Source organism: Myotis davidii, unplaced genomic scaffold (genome assembly GCF_000327345.1).
Source record: "Myotis davidii unplaced genomic scaffold, ASM32734v1 scaffold2715, whole genome shotgun sequence".
NCBI lineage: Eukaryota > Metazoa > Chordata > Mammalia > Chiroptera > Vespertilionidae > Myotis > Myotis davidii.
Genome location: NW_006286788.1, coordinates 1,602 through 22,824, shown reverse-complemented (window position 1 = coordinate 22,824; position 21,223 = coordinate 1,602). Strand labels below are relative to the sequence as shown.

At 38.5% G+C, this 21,223-nt stretch overlaps 1 protein-coding gene across 1 annotated transcript in view; it reads right to left on the bottom strand.

The window, feature by feature from the left end:
- Window positions 1–5,357: 5,357 nt before the first annotated feature.
- PECR (peroxisomal trans-2-enoyl-CoA reductase) overlaps window positions 5,358–21,223 on the bottom strand; it is a 17,286-nt gene continuing 1,420 nt past the window's right edge. The window contains exons 3-8 of the mRNA XM_015560612.1: window positions 19,214–19,325; window positions 18,539–18,620; window positions 17,987–18,083; window positions 16,084–16,194; window positions 8,545–8,656; window positions 5,358–5,877 (exon numbers count right to left, since the gene is read on the bottom strand). Coding sequence (XP_015416098.1) covers window positions 5,792–5,877; window positions 8,545–8,656; window positions 16,084–16,194; window positions 17,987–18,083; window positions 18,539–18,620; window positions 19,214–19,325 — 600 coding nt within the window. The 3' untranslated portion in view covers window positions 5,358–5,791. The remainder of the gene's footprint in view (window positions 5,878–8,544; window positions 8,657–16,083; window positions 16,195–17,986; window positions 18,084–18,538; window positions 18,621–19,213; window positions 19,326–21,223) is intronic.

The window sequence follows — 21,223 nt, the reverse complement described above, 5'->3', positions numbered from 1 at the left end:
GGACACAGATACAGAGGGAAGATAGGAGAAGCTAAGGAGAGAGGCCTCAGAATAAAATCAAACCTGCGGACTCCGGGATCTTCAACTTCTAGCCGCCAGAACTATGAGAATATACATTTCTGTTGCTTACGCCACCAAGTGGCAGTTTGTTATGGCAGCCCCAGCAAACTAATGCACACACCAAGTTTGAGAACTGTTAGCAAGATGGTTAAGAGCCTGGGCTCTAGGATCACACTAACCCCACGTGTTTGAAGTCAGGATTAAGCTACATACACACAGAAAACACTTAGTACAATTTCATGGAAACTAGGACACGCTCTGTAAATGTTAACGATAATTACTGTTGTTAATGAATTATACAGACTCTACCCCATCACCTCACATAACCAACTGTGACCACCTAAAATTATTTAGTTCAACAAGCATTTACTGAATGTTAACTTTATAAGCATGGCACGGTGCTCAACCTCTTGTGGAATACAAAGATGAAAAATGTGCAGTACTCATCCTGATAGTAGGAGTACTATCAGGGAAAAAAAATGGAAATTTATATTTAAATTTATATACTGAAATGTTCTATATTTATCTGTGCCCCAAGATACCCATCCTTTTGGTTCTTACAATGTGCCCTTCCTTACCTCACCCTGACTTTCCCATGTTTAACTATCCTGCATATTTAATTGTACTCTCATAGCTAATTATGCTGCTTTATCTAACAATATCCCCGTACCTAACTACATGCCCATATCTAACTACTGTCACAGCTAACCTGCTACAACAAACACTTTTCCGATGCCCAGAACAGCCTCTCTCATGTGACCTGGAACCTGATCTTTTCCATCTCCCTACAATCCCAAGTATTCTATAATCTCCAAAGTCTCTCCATATGATACCTAATTAAAACTAAACATAAACCTGGACCCATCAATCATAGCACACTTATTCCTAATTCAATTAAATTCTACTTAATAGGCATTACTACGCATAGACTATATGCAAGGTGATACTAAGTTACAAAATAGAAGGCACACATCAAAAATGATGATATTTTTAAAAATACATGAACACTGTTCATATTTTCTGCGAAAAGCCAAAGGTTTGCCCCAACTTTAAGCCCAGATCCTACCAATCTCAGTGTTAATAGATAACCAAACATATGCCATTGGTGTTTGATGTTTGCATTTACTTATTACTTTTTTCTCCATAATACTCACAGAGACATAAACAAACCAGAACCCTGCAACTTTCTATACAACTGAAATTCCAGGTAAAGTTCCCCATAAGTTATAGTAAACAAATTCTCCTGTGGTTCTCCACGCTGCCCCCTCGTGGACATCCATTGTAAATGAACTGCAGATTTTTCAGAGAAGGATCTGACATTGGTAGAAAGCTGTCACTCAACAGAGGGAAAGTGGTTGCAGCTACAATACCTGTGCAGACTTAGATCTTAAAGGGCCATCAGCTATATTCAAATGGAAGGTTTAAACTGGCTCTGGGCTACACTCAACCTGTTAGGGCACTTCTAAGTTGAGCTATAAGTCCTCTCTTCTCTTGGCTAGCAGGCACCACGTAATGATCATTTGACTATTTCATTTGACCTTGTTAAGCATTGCTACTTGATTTTATTAGCCTGAAATTCATGGAAAAGTGCATAGGACATTACATATATTTCTTAACTTATGTAAAACAGTAATCTAAATAAATAATCTAAATAAAAGAGTTTTTGTTTACAAATTTTCTTATTTATTTTGCTGCTTATCTACTTAAATAAACCTGTCTTGGAAAGAGCTCAATGACATAAATTAAAAGGTGGGAGTGCAATTCCCCAAAGGGAGAACTGTCTTTGGTGAACATCCCCTCTGATAAATGGGCTCTAAGAGGGAGAGAAGAGAACTATATTGTTCTGCCTAGTAGTGGAGGCGAAGTAGAAGTTGGTGTGAAGAGCAGGGAATGGGGAGAAGCTGGAACAAAGATGAAACAGGAATGAGGGAGGTCGGTGTCAGCAGAGCATCCATAATGGGCTGTGTCTGAAGGAAGGTCAACTGCACATTTTTTAAAAAGTGGATAAAAAAGAACTCTTTTCTTGGAAGCAGTCTGTTCTGTTAAAATTAACTTTCCACTGTAGGAGCCCTCACTTCTGAGAAATTATCGAAATGTTGTTACTGTGCCCTCCTAGTAAATTTACAGGTAAAACTATTTGTATGTAAAATTGAGCATCCTATGCAAGAAGTAGACACTGAATACTCAAGTGGTAGATACAAAAATTATGTATGAGTATGAGCAATTCATTTAAATGTGGAGGGAACTTCTGTTTAGAAGAAAAGAATATTTTTCTGCAAAAAGAATTTGAAGTGTTGTGATTCATACAGTCTTAAAAGTCAGTTGATACCAAACTGATGTTCAAAGATCCCATGTAACAGCCTCCAAAATGGTTATCTATTTGGAAAGGCACACTCCAAACAAACAATTAAAAATTGCTTGATGAAATGGCAAATTTTGTTACATATATTTTTGTCACATAAAAAAAGAAGAAAGTAAGGATCTCCCTGGTGAAGCTGCTCAAATGGCCACGCTTATAATGCCTGGTTTCCCCTTTGGCTCCTTTCCTATTATTAATAACTAGCTAATTACAACGGTATCACCACCATTTGGAACCTGGTCTCTCACTCCCATGGACAACCCAAAACTATTGACATCCAGTGGAAACTCATCCTGTTTCTCCCAAATAACCTTTATGTATAAGCAGCTAACTCTTTCACATATTACCCTCTATCTAAGTTAAGTAACAAGACCATTTTAATTTTAATAGTTTTTTTACCCGGGGAATTTCCAAACGTACTCAAAGGTAGAGAGAATAGTAGAATCAACCATATAATGTATGATAGATGTCACGCTGCTTAAACGACCATTACCATGTTTCCACTCTCAGTTCTCTTGCTCCCTTCCTCTCCCCGACTTGTTTTTTAAACTGAAGTATTTGAAAGCAAAGCCCAATATTTCTTCCCTGATGGGTAAGGAATTTTTATAAAAAGTAACTGCCATGCTATTATCACATCTAACAAAATGACCAGTAATTTTTAAATGTTATCTACTCATATGCAACCCATATTTAAATTCCTCGATCGTTTCTCAAACGATTTTTTGTTATAAAAAGCGAGTAAGTGGTAGAAGCTGGGTTTACAACACAGGTAGCAGACTCTAAAATCTATTACTTATGGAAAGGGAGAGTCTACCAATAGCTCTATAGAAATGGACAGAGAAAGCCAAAGTAAGCAGGGGGGCTTAATAAGCAGAAGTGTGGCTTATGGCAGAAGTGTGGCTGTATGCTGAAGGCCAAAATAAGCATGCAAGGAGCAGTCAGCAGAAAGGCTTGTTAGTAACCTCAGCAAAATGGTCTCGATCAGAAGGGGTCTTCAAGGTCTTTCCTTGTAGGGCACTGACAACTTCAAGGAGAGCAAATTTGGGGGCTACAGATGGAAACAGGTCAGAGAGCCTTGCTAGATGTGGGGAGAAGTCCCCCAGGAATGCAGTGTTGACAGCAACAGCATTAGGACTTGGCAGGTCCCCACAATCTGACTCCCACTAGGGCAGAGTGCACACATGCTTCTCACTCTACGTGGTGGGCAAAAACTGCCACCAACCAACAGAGAGCCTTGGTTATCAGACAAACCATAACTAGCCTTGTCCACAAGACAAGATTCAAACTATGCATACCTATCTTAAGGCAAGAGCTAGATAATCACTAGCTTTTGATCTAACACACCTTTTTTGAAAATGGGTTTGAATCTTTCTGCTAGTTGATCTTATTCAGGCAGCTACTTCAGTGAAGTGAAACTCTTGTAAACAAGGAAGAAACACTAAGAGCAAAAACAAAAGTTCAAGATGAAGCTTTGCAGCCAAGTCTTGGAATCTCAAGTAGGCACTTGTGTCCAGACACAAGGTGACACTTTTTTGTGCCAAGTCCCTGGATAGTGTTAAAAGTAAATGGGGCCAAAACAGTTATAGGATATAGTCATGAAAACGCACAGTGAGTGACAGCTTTGGATCCACCAGTGCATTTGCCCTCGGAATGCTCCCAGCCAAAAACTGAACACAGCCAAGTTGTTAACTCAGGCCTATTCCTGTGAGCCATGGGGCCAACCAATGGGTGACTGGCTCAAGGACTTCCCATCTGCCCGGTTGACCCTTTCCTGGACTGTGTCCTGGTCTGAAATTCTTCCTTCACAGTTGTCAGAACTTCATTACAGCCGTAATCAGGGGAAGCCCTGTGAGGCAGTGGAGGGAAAATCTGTCTAATAAGCAATCTGTAGGCAGTGCAACCTGTGTTCACGCTGGAAAGAAAAATAGCCCTAAGTGAGAATATATACAGATGGCCCACGGCCATGTGGTTTAGCCAGGCACCTAAAAGGAAAAGGACAGAACAGTTGGAAACGAGGAGGCCTGGGCCAGAAGCATGTGGACTAAACACTGAGGAGTGGGCACAAAGTACTGTTTTTGTCTCACACATTCATGCCCCCAGAAGAGGCACAGAACACCAAGGAGACCAGATGACTCAGTCGGTTGGTGCTCCCCAGCCCCCATCGGCTGCTACCACAGAACTGGCCTATGGGCACAAGAGTGAAGGAAAACTGCAAACAGGCCCAACATCATGGGCTCCCGCTTAAGCAAAGCCTATGGAGTTGGAGCTGCCTCTAAATGTGCACCCTGTCTACGCAGAGACCAACGCTGAGCCCCTGTTCCTTAAGGAAAGTGACAGGCTGCTTGACGCCAAGGCCCCAAGTGGGCAGTTTATAGGTTCACTGCTTCCCAGCTGTGTCACAATGGATCTGGGTCCTTTAGTTTTTCCTTTGCCGGCTGACACTGAGCTTTGTCAGGAGAGGGCGATGGAGAGACACTGTAGGAGGTCAAGGCTTTCCTCTCCAGACTCATCTGCAGGCCTTGGTGGTGGTGCAGGGCAGCCAGCAGCAGCAGCGTCCCTGGCACTTCCTCAGGTAGTTGTGTAGCAGAGCCTCTGATGAGACACCTCCCGTGAAGTTTCCCCTGGCACCCAAGATGGTGGATTATCTCGGGCAAGTTCCAGAGGGCGGATTTCCAGCAAGTTCCACCAGCAGAACACCACAGTGACTGTCCAGCCATCAGGTGGGCCAGCCCGTGCCCTCCCAACAAGGTTTGGATGTCAGCTGGGAGTTGGGGTGGGGGGAGTAGGGTTCTTCATCTCAGTCCCAGTAGCTTAGTACCTGTTCCTGGTAACTGCTATTTCCATGTTCTTTAAAGTCCTCTTTATTTCCCACTAGCCAATCTTTTGCATTAAGAAGGTTTATAGAAATTAGATTTCATGAAGACAAACCACACATTGATAGTTACCATAAAGCTTTATTGGTTCCAAAGTGTTTGCCAAGTAAAATTAGTCACTATATAACTCCAGTTGTTGAATCACAAAGGTGCCGCAATTTAGATTTATTACAAGTAAACCTTTTAGGAGATCATGATATCTCTATTATTAATTAGAAAGTATTCCACTCTTCAAATACCTTTCTTAGAATTCAAAGTATAATCATAAAGTATGCTGATTTCCATTCTTAATTTTTTAAAAAATACAGGTTAAATGGTATTAGTTGGGACTTAAAAATGCATTTATTTCAGGAATAGTTTTGCATAGACAAAATTGAAAACTTTAAAAAAAAACAAAGTGATTTTTCTATACAAATTACATGCTCCTATAAAGTACAAAAATGCATTCTTAAGATGCTAAGGCATTTTGGGACAAAAGACACCTCCTTCTTTCTTTAGTTTAGAGATTGGCTTTAAGCTTTAAAGACTCTTTCATCCTTTTGACAACAGAAAGGTCCCCTGCTCCCTCCGGCCAGTTGTCATGATCTGTTAAGTAAGTGGAAAACCTCGTGTCACTTGCAAATCTATTAAACTTATTAGTCCTCCCAGTTTCCACCAAACCCTCCTGTTATTTTCCCTGGTTCACCCCTTTTCTCGGAAAGAAAAAAGAAATTATTAGGACAAGTAGCACAGGTTTTGAGAAAATCCTGGGTTTGAGTCCCAGCTCTTCCACTTACTAGCTTTTCAGAATTGGGAAAAATTATTCTTTCAGAGCCTCGGTTTTCTCATCTATTACAGGGGGTAACCACGTCTATCTTTTCAAGTTGTGAGAATTAAATGTGACACCCTATGTACAGCACTTGGCATACTGTAGACATTCAATAAATATTATTTCCTTAATAATGAAGATTTTAAAACAACGTGCTTACTTTGTACCAGGCACATCTAGTTGCCTCCCCAGCACCCAGTCCCTCATCTCCTCTTTCCAATAGCCTGTTTACACTTACAATTCCATCAGATTCTGCGGAAGTGACCACACTTAGACCACTGACTGATGACTGACTGATGTAAGTCAACCAATGCACTCCATTCCCTTGACCGTTGTTATTCATTGGGGATAGTCATTTGCATAAACTGGTCCAAAGCAGCGTAGATCTCAGAATTTTGTTAGAAATGTTGAAAGAAAGTCATTCCCTTCCCCGCTCTCTCTCTGTCCAGATGAATGTGAAAAAAGAAGCATGAAGCTATAAGAGCAGCAGGCAGCCATCCTGCAACCAGGAGAGTTAGCCTTAAAGCCAACATCATAGAAGCAAAAACATAAATAAGGAAAACAAAATGCCCTTGGTGAGATCACTGAGCTGCTGAGTCACATCTCACCTGTTTCTCAGTTATTCAAGGCAACAAATTCTTTTATGGCTCAAGCCAGCGTGAGTTGCACCTGAAAGCATCCTATCTGACCCAGGGCTTTAAATGTACATTATCTAACTTGATCCTCCCAACAGCTTACAAAATTAATAAGTGAACCCACCTGATGGAAATGAAAGTGGAGGCTTACAGAAATTAATTTTCCCAAGGTCATACAGCTAGTAAGGGTATAGCCAGGTTTCCATCACAGACATTCTTACCAGGGCTGGCAACCTTAAAGAAAACACTACAAGGAGAGGCTAAGTATTCCTACTCATAATTTTGGGGGAGTATATTCTTTAAAAATAGATGTGACTGCTTTCCTTAAACACCTTAAAAGAATGGCTCAGCCCGTGTGGCTCAGTGGTTGAGCGTGGACCTATGAACCAGGAGGTCACAGTTCGATTCCCAGTCACGGCACATGCCTGGGGTTTCAGGCTCAATTCCCATAAGGGGCATGCAGGATACAGCTGATCAGTGATTCTCTCTCATCATTGATATTTCTTTCTCTCTCTCCCTCTCCCTTCCTCCCTGAAATCAATAAAAAATACTAAAACCCTAAATAATATTTTTGTAATGATAAAAAACAGTGCTAGAATTACAAAAGAAAATCATGACACTGGAGGCCTGGAGAAGCAGTCACCTGGAGTTCTTTCCCTTTATAAAGGAAAAACAGTGCAGCTCACCTTAACAAATACTACTGACTCAACTCTGGTGAGGGAAGTGGAAAGATTCTCTTCCACTCTTGCTACGTTAAATACTATCAGAAAACAATACCCCATAACCATGTAGGCATTTCTGTGTACATAACTGAGACCCTTAAAACCAAAGTCCATTTCCATTGATGCTATTTGTAAAGAAATATATCTGGGGAGGGAAAATAATAAGTAATATTAAGTCCCGTACTAATCATTTATCAATGCAAAGGTCTTTACCCTTGATCAGACTGTTAGCACATGAAAAAGTAGGTTGAACCTGGGTCCCTGATATGAAACTCAAAGACAAATGCATTACATCAACCACATTTTAGTTTGCTAGTAGCCACTTAGTCAACTATCTTGAGCAACAGTGTGAATACATTTGAATTTTATATCTTTTTCTTTATTTTGGGAGTGATTAGCTTGACTATGCCATTTAATTTCTATAAATTTGTTTTGTCATTTGCAAAATTAGGATATTGGACTGATTTTTTTAGGAACTTTTCAATCCCAAAGTTCTCTGGTCCCGCTATGAGACACAGACACAGACACAGACACAGACACACAGACACACACACACATTTGTGTGTAATATCTACATTTGGTTGAGCCTTACAAAACTACTGTTTTATACATCAAAAATGAATACAGTAAATTCATATGGTTTCATTTAATATATATCCCAAAGATAGTGTAAAACACCATAACCCCTCTCCACCTAACATGTCTGATTCTTCTGCTCAGATATACAAGCCACTTACTGGAGGAATTAAGAGGAATTCGATCTAAAAAAATAATATGGCAACTTCTTGCCTTTTTTCTATCTCTTTCTTAAACATATATACTCATATTGAGAATATTTTTCAAGGTTCAAATACTACCAACTTACACACATACCAAAAAAAAAAACCTTTTAAAATATATATAAAGCTAAGTTCTATAAATAAATATATAGATAGATATTTTTGTGATGAGGAATATTTCCTTTAAAAATCATATCATGAATATAAACAAGTTGCACATTTTGATGTGCTACAGAGAAAACTCTCATCTCTTGAGTAACTACTTAAGACATTTTGAAAATATGAACACTCATTGCTTGACTGCTCACCTGGTACTTCAAACATGTGATTATACAGAGACTGGCCCCCATCTACATCCACCAACTGTCCGGTGATGAAGGAAGCCGCTGGAGATAGCAGAAAGCACACCAAGGGGGAAATCTGGAAATGGAAACATACACATGCTCACAGAAAAGCTGACGAATCTCCTCTTTGCCTGCTTCCCAATCCTGAGTAAACACATCTCAGAGCACACGACTACCACATGAATTCCAAGGTATATGTGCACCATAAGCTGGCAGTACATAGACAGCGGCCTCTTTTTATTGAGCATCATGAAAATCAGGTAAGAGATTACTTGATTAGCCAGACAGGACAGAGCCTTTGATGGCAGCCAATAAGCTATACAACGTGAAGAAGTCAAAGTAAACACAAGGCTCAATTTGGGCTCTTTTCCATTTCAAACAACTCAGCTCCTTCTACACCTTTCATTGCCCACCACAACCATACTTCTCATCGCAGCCACGTGCCTTTTATATCTGTGTCCCTGAAATAGTCAATGTGCCTGTGGATAATGACATGGCGTGCCTGTCGGTTTAGTCTATGGTCCTGCAGGCCAAAAGCCCAGCAACTCAGACTACAGGAGCTTTCTGCAAGAGGGACATCAGAATCCCAGAGCATCCCCTAAAAATTCAGCTAGATCACTGATGAGTTCAGCAACATCAACTCCCAAAACCAGAAAGAAAGAAAGAAATCACTGCACTGGATGTAAAGGAACTCTCAAGGGAGGCTGTTGGCACAGGCTGAGTTCCTCAAAGCGTGATCCTAAGCACTTGCACTGGAATGCTTAGGGATTCTTATTGAAACTCCAGATCCTAGACCCTATGTAAGAGCTTCTGCAATGTCAGCTCTGGGGTTGGGGCCCCAGAATCTACCATTTTATCAGGATCCCAAGCAGGGCGGGAATTTGGGTGAGGCTGATGAGGACTTTAGGGTGCAGCATTTAAGGAGGTGCTTACTCTTGGAGCGGACCCTATACTTGCACAACCCTGAGGGTGAGCATGTTCTTAAATTTTGTGTTCACAGCTTGCTTGCCTCACTCTAGTCCTGGTCCTGTACTTAGCACTGAGGCCATGTGGTTATGGTGAGTTGAGACTCTGAGATCCTGGAGGGCAGGCATAGCTTTTTCTCCATCCTTGTGTCCCCAGCAGCTACTATAGAACTGAACTGTCTAAAATGGAGGCCACTAGCCATGTGACACTACCAAAGCACTTTCCACATGGCTAGTCTGAATTGAGATGTGCTGTAAGTGTAAATCACACATGAGATTCTGAAGACTTATATGAAAAGAAGAATGTAAAAGATCTCATTAATTACTTTTATATTAATTATATGTTGAAATGATGATGTTTTAAATATATTGGATTAAATAAAATATATTGTCAAATCTAAGTTCACTTCTTTTTACCTTTTTTTAATGTGGCTACTAGGAAGCTTAAGATTACATATATGACTATTGTTATTTCTGTTGTTATATTTATTTTATCGATATTTTTGAGAGAGAGACAGAGGAAGAGAACGGGATAGAGAGCTAGAAATATTGATGAGAAAGAAACCTTCATTGCATACCCCTTACTGGGGATCGAGCCTGCAAACCAGGCATGTGCCCTGACCAGGAATCAAACTGTGACCTCTTGGTTCCTGGATCGATGCTCAGCAACTGAAGCACACCAGCCGAGCCCTATTTATTTTAGAATCAATACTTTATAAGTTCCCACATTATTGGGAGGGGGGAGAGAGATCTGAGCCATGGTAACATTAACCACCAGACTCAGTTTACCCTGTTTAATCAACCAATGACAACTTGCCTTGGGAACATGTTTTGTTAGTCAACCAATCAATGAAAGCTCCTCAATTCTAAAAGTCAGCCAGTTAGGAAGACTCTCTTCAATAAGCTCCTTTCTAAATCCAGCCAAAGAACAACCCTCTCATACATATAACTATGACCTTTGACAGTGTTTTGCATAAAATAAGCACTTAATAAATATATACAGAATGAAGAAATCTTTATGCATCTCTTCCCCCGAAAGGAGGGTATGTTGCATTACCTAGCTCCTAATCCAGTCTTTGCCCACCATTAAATAATACTGAATTGAATAGAAGCTATCTGCTAGGTAAAAGACATGTAATGATTCATGATTCCTGCTTTAATTTTTACCTGGAGCTCAACATGGAGTTAAATTGAGCTAATGAAATTCTGATAATTACCAAATTAACTAGGCATTATTGCTATATCTTCAGATGATGTCTTCTTAACTTTCATTTTAATGGAATCCATTTGATGGATGGACTTGAAGTACTAAGCCATTCACCATAGTTTTATCAATCAGTAAACACTAATAGAGACTAGCAACTTGCATCAACTTTATGTGGCCAACACCTCTTTTAGCTCAGTTACCTGTTTATGTTCAGCTCTGTTTATCAAAGATCACATCAGGAAAGCTTTAAATAAGCTTGGATTAGAATGTCAGTACCATGACCTCCACATGGCCTTAAGTTGATTACTGAACCCCATTGGCCCTTAGTTGCTTAATTTGTAAAAATGAGTGTTCAGGATCTCACAAGCCAATTGAAGGTCTGCCATGTGCTACATTCCCTTTCTGAGAGATATTGACAGACACCAGGAGAGGTCAAAGCAGTTCCTTTTGAAACTATAGCTACATTCTGACCCCCTGACTACCCCAGGGACCGTCAATTAAAGGAAGGCAACTCAGTGTTAAGCAGTTGGGCCAATGGCCTTGTGTAAAAATTCCGCCCAAAATGGAACATTGATGATTAACTGGAGCAAACAGAGTATCTTGGAAACATGAGCTAGGCATGCTAAGACACAATCAAGCAGAAGCCAAAAGTCTCACCTTATTCTGAAGCATCTCACGATAGCTACCATCATCTCTGCTTCCCTTCACAACCAAACCTTTTGAAGGTATCATCTACATCAAGCATGTCAAACTCAAAGATTAACACGGGACAAATAAATGAGACATGTGGCTCCCAGGCCACGAGTTTAACATGCCTGATCTACCAGGTGTACCGGTTAATAATGCAGATTTTGTAATCAAAGAAAACCCGATAATTTCAAGAGAAACATCAAAAGTGCTTTAGTCAATGTAATTTCCATCGCTAGCTACACATTTCCCCCATCTTTCAGGTAATATGTGGATACTATCTAAATAGAACTTTTCTTGTTTTGGGGCAAACCATTCAGAGACCCAATTTTCCACTTCTTCATATGTTTTGAAGTGCTGCTCGGAAAGTGCATGTGCCATCGATCGGAACAAGTGGTAATCTGAAGGAGCAAGGTCCAGTGAATACAGCGGGTGGGTTAATACTTCCCAGACAAGACCTTTTAATGTGTCTTTAACTGGTTTAGAAGTGTGTGATGGTGCGTTATCATGAAGCAAAATTACTTTGCCGTATCTTCTGGCCCATTCTGGTCGTTTTATGACCAAAGCATGGTGCAAATTAACTTGGACATTCTTTGTCTTTCACATTGAAATCATCACTTTTAAAGCGTTTAAACCAGCGTTCACAAGTATCTTGAGATGGAGCATGTTCACCATAAGCTTCCCGAAGTATACGATAACTTTCAGCAGCACTTTTCTTCAAAATAATGAATTAAAACTTCCCGCAAATGCTCTCTTTTCTGGCACAAAATTTGACATTTTTAAGTGTAAAAATATCTATGATGTTAACACTTTCAGAAAATTTACATATGAAGTTTTGAAGCTTGTTGTCAATACAACAAAATAGCATACATATCAAATCGCATATATATCAACATATGTGTAACTCCATCTATTGAAAGAAATCCGAATTATCAACCGGTGCACCTGGTATATTATTAGTTAAAGCATCATCAGCAAAGCCCTGGGTGTACCCAAGGGGATTGGCAAGGTCAAAACTACTTTCAAAATAATACTAAGTCCTTATTTGCATTTTTCACTTTGTTGACATTTGTGCTAATGGTGCCAAGGCAATGGTGGGAAAGACTGCTGGAGCCTCAGCATGAGTCATGGCAGGAACACAAAGCTGACCTAATGATCCTTATACCAGTAGTCATTATATCCTTCACCGGCAAGTACTTTTGGGGGGTGGGGGGCAGCCTGTTTCACGTTAGAATGTCCTTGGTGAAGCAGGAAAAATTATTAATCTCGACCACTGAGCCTACACCTTTTTGATATCCTGCATGATGAAAGAGGAATTACACATTAAGCTCTGCTGCATATAGGAGTATAATAGTTGCCTCAAGGAAAAGAATGTGCAGTTGAGTTGCAAGCTGAAGGAGTCACTTTTTCCAAGAAACATCTTTTTTATTTGAAAAAGCAAAGTGCAGTTACTGATCTTGGATATTGGGCAGACATTTTTCAAAAATGAACACAGTGAGACTGTCACTTCAAAGGGGAATGACTGACAGTATCTGTTATCAATGGTAAGGTTTGAGCTTTCGGGTGAAAATTAGAATTTTGTTATTGTACGTCAACACTTAGAATTGTGTGTCAACATCTAGAAAATATGCATAACTCAGGGAACCAATATTTTCCAAAAGATCAATGCCTGATGTTACAAAATCATCTATGGGTCAGAGACCCAGCCTAACTGCAAGAAAGATCAATAGATTTTAATGTAACAGAGCACAAAAAGTTCACTGACATGGTTCCAGGTTCCATACTGCAACTAATCTTTAAAAACTGACACTTTTTGCCAGGGCGGTATGGCTCAGTGGTTGAGCATTGACCCATGAACCAGAAGGTCATCGTGTGATTCCCAGTCAGGCACATACACAGGTTGTGGGCTTGATCTCCAGTAGGGGTAGTTCAGAAGGTGGTCAATCACTGTTTCTATTTCTCCTCTCCCTTCCTCTCCGAAATCAATAAAAACATTTTTTAATTAAAAAACATAATAAAATAAAAACTTCCACTTTTTGAATAGTAAAGAATATTCACAATTATCTGAAAATGCTAATATATGGATATTTTTGCACACACAAAAATATGGATATTTTTGTGTGTGCATAGTAAATTTCTGGAAATATATACATCAAACTGATAATGAAAGGTAGTTCTAGGAATTAAAACACATTTTCTTCAAGAATGTTATGATTTTGCTTTTATATTTAGCACTTCAATATATCTAAAAATTATTTTGCATATATGTGATGTGAGAGAGGTGGTCTAATTTATTTCTAAATGAACAGCGCATTGCTGCAAAACTTTTGCTGAATGATCTATTCTTTCCTCATAAATCTGAAATGCTGCTTTTATCCTACAAACTCCCATAGATACATGGTATGATACAAGAGTCCATTATATTCCACTAATTTTAATCTATTACAGTACCAGCATCAGATGTTGTAAATAAGTATTGCATTAGAGTATGTTTTGATGTCAGGAAGATCAAATCCTCCCATTATTCATTTTCAAGACATTTTTGGCTTTTTTTGCATAAATATTTTTCTAAACAAACTTCAGAATCAGTGTGTTAAATTTCAAAAATATATTGAATTTATACATTAATTTAGAAAAACTTGATTTCAATAACATTGATTCTCTCCATTGAGGAAGATGACATGTCTCTATTTTGGTCTTTAGTAATAAAATGTTTTTTGTTCAGAGTTAAGTTGACTCCAGGTATTCTAATGTTTATTATTATTATGGAAACGATAACTTTTTTCATTACATTTTAAGACTGATATAGCTAACATTTATGAAAGCTATTAATTTTTCATACTTAAACCTGACCACCTTACAAAAGTTGCGTATGGAATGTCATATAGTCATAATAGTCTGACTTGCTTAGGGTCCTGTCACGTGATAAAATAACGTAGCTGGAAAAGTGCAATGAAACACGCTCTCCTTAATTCACACTGCATTTGCTCCTGAATAAAGTCTGCTGTGAGCACCCTAGCCGACTTGGCTCAGTGGATAGAGCATCGGCCTGTGGATTGAAAGGTCCCAGGTTTGATTCTGGTCAAGGGCACATGCCCAGGTTGTAAACTCAATCCCTAGTGTAGGGTGTGCAGGAGGCAGCCTATTAGTGATTCTCTTTCATCATTGATGTTTCTATCTCTCTCTCCCTCTCCCTTCCTAACCACACATTCCCAGGGTTTTTGTTTGTTTTTAGAGCTTTTTCTCTTGAGAAACTTGTTCTAGGACTGTTGGTTCCCAGTTCAAATTGATAGTGGGCAAGGGCAAATAATTAGAATAGAACCATAGTTGTTTAATAATTATTCACCTTACTAAACTATAAATAAGTTTTCTTACAGACCCTGGGAAACTGGAGGATGAAACAAGGCTATAAAAAAAGATGCCTCTATCGGTCCATTACTCAGAAAAGAAACACATTTTAAAAACAGACCAAGGACAGGACACGCTTTGATTTGGTTGCTGTGCCTGGACCCTGACCCTCTCTGGGAGTTTTTCTCAGGAACGCTGACCATTCTCAGGTCCCAGGAACAGGCTGAGCTGTTTGTAACATCATAGAAGATTAGCCACCTTGTGATCGGACTTTGAGCTCCTGAAGGCCGGACTGCAGATTCTACCCTCCCCTTTCCACGTTACACTTGTAGCTTGCAGCTACACCTAGCTATCTTCTCCCTCGTGTGTACATAACCAGCCACCTGGTGAGGGGGGTCAGAGCAGATTTTTGTGGATGACCTGCCACACTCCCATCCAGCCAGCATTATTGGAGCTCATATCTGACCTGAAATCAATAAAAATATATGTTAAAAAAAAGACTGTTGGGAGCATTCAAAGTGATAGTGGGGAAGAGCATGTAATAAGAATAGAGTGACAGTTGTCTAATAATTATTCACTTCACTAACTATTGATAAATAGTTTTCTTACAGATCCTGGGAAACTGGAGGATGAAACAAGGCTGTAAAAAGATAAGATGCCTCAATGGGTCCATTACTCTGAAAAGAAATACATTTTGAGAACAGACCAAGGACAGGACACGCTTTGATTTGGTTGCTGTGCCTGGACCCTGACCCTCTCTGGGAGTTTTTCTCAGGAACGCTGACCATTCTCAGGTCCCAGGAACAGGCTGAGCTGTTTGTAACATCATAGAAGATTAGCCACCTTGTGATCGGACTTTGAGCTCCTGAAGGCCGGACTGCAGATTCTACCCTCCCCTTTCCACGTTACACTTGTAGCTTGCAGCTACACCTAGCTATCTTCTCCCTCGTGTGTACATAACCAGCCACCTGGTGAGGGGGGTCAGAGCAGATTTTTGTGGATGACCTGCCACACTCCCATCCAGCCAGCATTATTGGAGCTCATATCTGACTCAACCCTGTCTCTGTTTAATTGGCTCAAGTAGTGACAGGTAGCCCGGACCTTTTGGTTGTCCGGTTACAAAAGCACAACCAGGATATTCCCCCAGATCCAGAAAGTCCAGGGAAATGGTTTGGTGGCAGTGGGAGCTATCGTCTCTATCAGCCAACCACACTACGTAAAAAAAACACCAAAATGTTACTAAGTTCCAAAGTATGAAATAAAGTCATTCTAATCAGTGTTAGAAATATACCTTACCTCCTCAGGAACTCCAAGTCTTTTAGCTGGAATTTTCTGATAGGACCTTCCAAATAAGTCTTTTGCCAAATCACCATAGTTGTCAAAAGCAGTCTGGGAATAAATGATTCCCTGTGTTTAGATATAAAATAAGAACAAAATAAAGTACATAAGATTAAATTTTAATTGCAAAGACAGTCTATAAAACAATACCAAAAATTAAGTGCCTTATGTGGAATAGAAAAGGCAACATTGCTAATATTGAGAAAATTTAATAGTGGTTGACTACTACAAATGAATTATCTGAATGCTCATTTTGTGACCTCCCCTTCCTTAATAACCAGTTAAGCCCTGGATGTTTTTCATAAAAGACTTGGTTTCTGAAAGCATAATTATATGAGCAGATTAGTGGGCTCTTAATTGGGACAAACAATGAGACAGGGGAGTCTATTTTATCTTCCACTGGGCTTCTCTGTTTTACAGTACAAGACTGGGCTATGGTTATGCGAGACTTAGAAAACGCAATATTATCATGGTTTTTCACCTAAAGTAAAATCACAAATAAAGCATGTGAATCTAATATAAATGAACAAAAAAATGTAATTGTTTAAGAATTCTTCTATATAGCTTTCATGGATTTATAAAGCCAAGAAAAGTACTCAAAACCTGAATAATACAGGATAAAGCTATTTGTTACTGACTCAAAACTACAACAGAGATTATAGGGAGGAGAGGAAACAGGAGGTGTAAAAGATAAGGAAATTGCATGGTAGTGGGATGATATACTGGTTTCCCATTAAACAATTTGCAACCTTTTGTTTAAAGAGGATAACATCTTCTAGAAGTATTAAGTTTTAGACCTTAAACCTAAAAATGTCTCAGGAGGAAAAACATGACTTCAATAAGGCGCTTATAATACTAACAACCCACTAAAGGTTTTCAAGAAATGCACCTTTGGAGGCCAGTAATGCAAGGTAGCTGCATTAAGAATGGAACTAATATTTCATTTACTTTATAAATATTTGCATGTAATTTGAGTAAGGTAAGGTCAGCTAGGAAGGACTAAAGGGAAATAAAGTTTCCGGCGAGGAGCCTGCAATTTGTTAAATAGGAGATTTTCTACTAACGTCAACAAGTCAGTTCATGCTTAAGTCCCACTGAGCAGCATGGATAGCAATATGGATAGGTAGTATAAAGGCAGAGTTATAGATAATATCCACAGATATTCCAGAGTTTCAGATTGAGGAATGATTCCTATATTTTAGCAACGACCAGGAAACATCACAGAGAAGTGCATTTGAGCTGAGTTTTACAGGATGAGTGTGTCAGTACATTAAACGTGTCATACTCAAGGAAGCTTAAGCTATATCTTACTTCACACAAAAATGATAGTTTTTGAAGTTGAACATATTGTGATTTTTCCCCCCCATCACTTACATTAGTTTCAGAGAAATTTTCTCTTTACTTCTAGTTGATCTTTAACTGGGAGTTTCTTCCTAAAACTTTGACTTTAAGTTTCTCACTCTCTCTTAATAAAAGATTAATAATAAACCAAGAAATAACAAAACAATCCAGAAAAATTCATTCTTTAAAGTAGCAATTTTTCAACCTTCACAGTGTATTTGAGTTTCTTGGGAGGTTTTTTAAAAATACTGATGCTTGGATTCCACAGTTTGGAGCCAAGCTTATATATCACTATTTTTTAAACATTCCACAGATAATTCCACTATTTTTTAAACATTCTAATATACAGCCAGGATTGAGAATCATTGGCTTAATTTAACCTTAACAATCTAATCAAAGAATATACACATCCATTTCAAAAGCCAATCTTTTCTAATACACATACAGTGACAAATACCTCTATCAACAACATAAATGGAATCAGAAGAGCACAATTAGTTCATATAGAACATTTACCTACAGGGGCAACACAGTTGATCCTTATTCCACTGCTGGCCCATTCCAAAGCCAAGGTTTTGGTGAGATTGTAAACACCTTCTCTGGCGGCTGCACTATGCCTTTAAAAGACAAAATATAAACACTCTAATTAGCTTTTGTTGAATATTTCTCTCATTAACTGAAATGACAGGTGTGTCAATGGCCTGTCAAACCCCACAAGAACTTTCTTGTCATGAAACTGTGTTTGAGTCTGTCTGAACAATGAGAAAGAATTGGGTCCTCCCATATTAGAGCCAAACCACAGCTGTCTGATTGTCAAACAAATCTCATTGTGTAGGCCCACATACGATTCCCCCAATTCACACAGACTTAAGAGGAATATTGAAAACTTTTTTATTACGAAGAAATACAAATTGGTAATTTGAGAGTTACAAGTGTGGTTGTTACCAGTCTTTTTTGTGTGTGCACAGTAAATTTTTTAATGATTACGATTTCAGTGATTTTTTTTGTTTGTTTTACTTTGGCTATTTCTGAACCTTTGACACATAGGAAAAAAATATATATAAATGCTTACGCAAATCCCGGAAATCCATTTTTAGTAAGCATAGTGATATTGACAATGGATCCTCCATGCTCTCTCATCCAAGAGCTGTAAACTGAAGGAAACAGACAGATGACAGTCATATTAAACAGTGTGCTGACCCTTCTCTGGTTCCCTGTTCCAGCATGCTGTTTTTGTGGTATGTTTTAAATTCATACTTATATTTCTTTTTTTTTTTAAGCCTGGCTGAGGTACAATTTACACATCATAAAATTCATCTACTTTATGGGTACAATTTAACAATTTTTTTAAAATATACAGAGTTGCCCTGGCCAGTGTGGCTCAGTTGGTTGGAGTGTTGACTTGTGCACCAAAAGGTTGCTGGTTCCATAGTGGTCAGGGCACATGCCCGGGTTGTAGGCTCAATCCCTGGTAGGGAGTGTGCAGGAGGCAGCCCATCGAAGTTCCACTTTATTGTTGAATAGTATTCCATTGTGTGGATACGCCATATTTTATTTATCCATTCACCACTTGATGAACATTTGAATTGTTTCCACTTTGGGGGGTTTATGAACACGTCTTTATGTAGACACATGCTTTTGTTCCTCTCAGGTTAAGGGTAAAATCGCATTCATATAGTAACTCTATGCTTAGCTTTTTAGGGAACTGCCAAACTTTTTCAGTGTCTCCACTATTTCATATTCCTACCAGAAATGCATGAGGCCTCCAGTTCCTCCACACTATTATTGTCTGACTTGTTGATTACAGCCTTTCTAATGGAAATGAGGTGGTATCTCACTGAGGTTTTGATTTCCATGTCCTTAGTGACCAATGGTGCGGAAAGTAACTCTATGCTTAGCTTTTTAGGGAACTGCCGAACTTTTTCAGTGTCTCCACTATTTTATATTCCTACCAGAAATGCATGAGGACTCCAGTTCCTCCACACTATTATTGTCTGGCTTGTTGATTACAACCTTTCTAATGGAAATGAGGTGGTATCTCACTGAGGTTTTGATTTCCATGTCCTTAGTGACCAATGGTGCGGAAGCATCTTCTAATGTACTTATTAGCTTTTCATATATTTTTTGGTGAAATATCTACTCCAATCTTTTTTTTCCACTTTTTAATTGGGGTGCTTTCTTATTACTGAATTATGAAAGTTCTTCATATATTCTAGATACAAGTTTTTTATCAGATATGTGATTTGGAAAATTTTCTCCCAGTCTTTGGCTTATCTTTTCACATTCTTAATGGTGTCTTTTGAAGCACAAACATTTTTAATTTCAAGTCTAGTTTATCAATTTTATATTTTGTGGATATATGGGTATTTTGGTGGTGGTTCCTAGGATTCTTTCCTAACCTAAGGTCAGAAAGATTTTCTACTTTGTTTACTTCTAAAAGTTTCACAATTTTACTTTTTCCATGATCCACTTTGGACTATTAGTTAACTTTTATTTATAGTATGAGGTAAGGGTCTTTTTGTATGTGGAGAGCCAACTGTCCCAGTACCATTTGTTGAAAAGACTATCATTTCCCCATAGAACTGTTGGCACCTTTAACAAAAATCAATTGACCACAAATATAAAGTTTTATTTCTGGACTCTCAATACTACTTTTCCACTTATCTATACATCTACCCTTATGCCAGTACCATGGTGTTTTGAAATCAAGAAATGTAAGTCCTCCAAATTTCTTCTTTGGTAAAATTGTTTTGGTTATTCTGGGTCCTTTCCATTTCCATATATACCTTGTTTATTTTTTTCTTTGTTTCCCTTACCCAAGAAGATATATCAGAAAAAAAATATGGCTAAGAGAAATGTCAGAGATTTTACTGCCTATGTTTAATTCTACAAGTTTTATGGTTTTGAGCCATACATACAAGTCTTTAGTCCACTTAAGAGTTTATTCTTGTATATGGTGTAAAAAGGTGATCTAGTTTCATTTTTTTTTTTGCTTATATTTGTCCAATTTTCCCAACATAATTTATTGTATAGACTATCTTTACCCCATTGTATGTTCCTGCCTCCTTTGTCATATACTAACTGTCCATATAGGTATGGGTTATTTATGGGCTCCCTATTCTGTTCCATTGATCTATGTGTCTCTTTTTATACTAGTACCATGCTGTTTTGATTACTATAGACTTATAGTATAGTTTGATATCAGACAGTATATTACCTCCAACTTTGCTCTCTTTTTCTCAAGATCACTGTGCCTATTAGGGATCTTTTGTGGGCCCATATAAATTTTAGATTATAGTTCTGTGAAATATGCCATTGGTATTTTGATAGAAATTACATTAAATCTATAGATTGCTTGGGTAGTATGGACATTTTAATGATTGAAACATAACCTGTAATCCAAAGACAATGCTGTGCTAATTAGTTGTTAGCCAAAAGAATGTGGACTTTGTCTGGTATTCTCCCCAAGGACCTTACTGAATTAGCAGGTCCTTATAACAGATTTATTTCTTAAAAAAAAGTAAGTGTGAAAGTTTTCTTTAATTTTATAAACAATTTTTAGTTATCTCTTTGTACAGATCCTTAATAATTTTCTCATGGTAAATTCCTAAAAATAAAATTATAAGAAAGATCAAAAGATATCCATATTTTATACATACTGCCAAATTACTAGCCAGAAATGTAGCAATTTACAATCCTGTGAGCAAATCAGGGCAGTAAATGTTGATAACTGGAGCTTTCTGAGCCCCTGACAGTT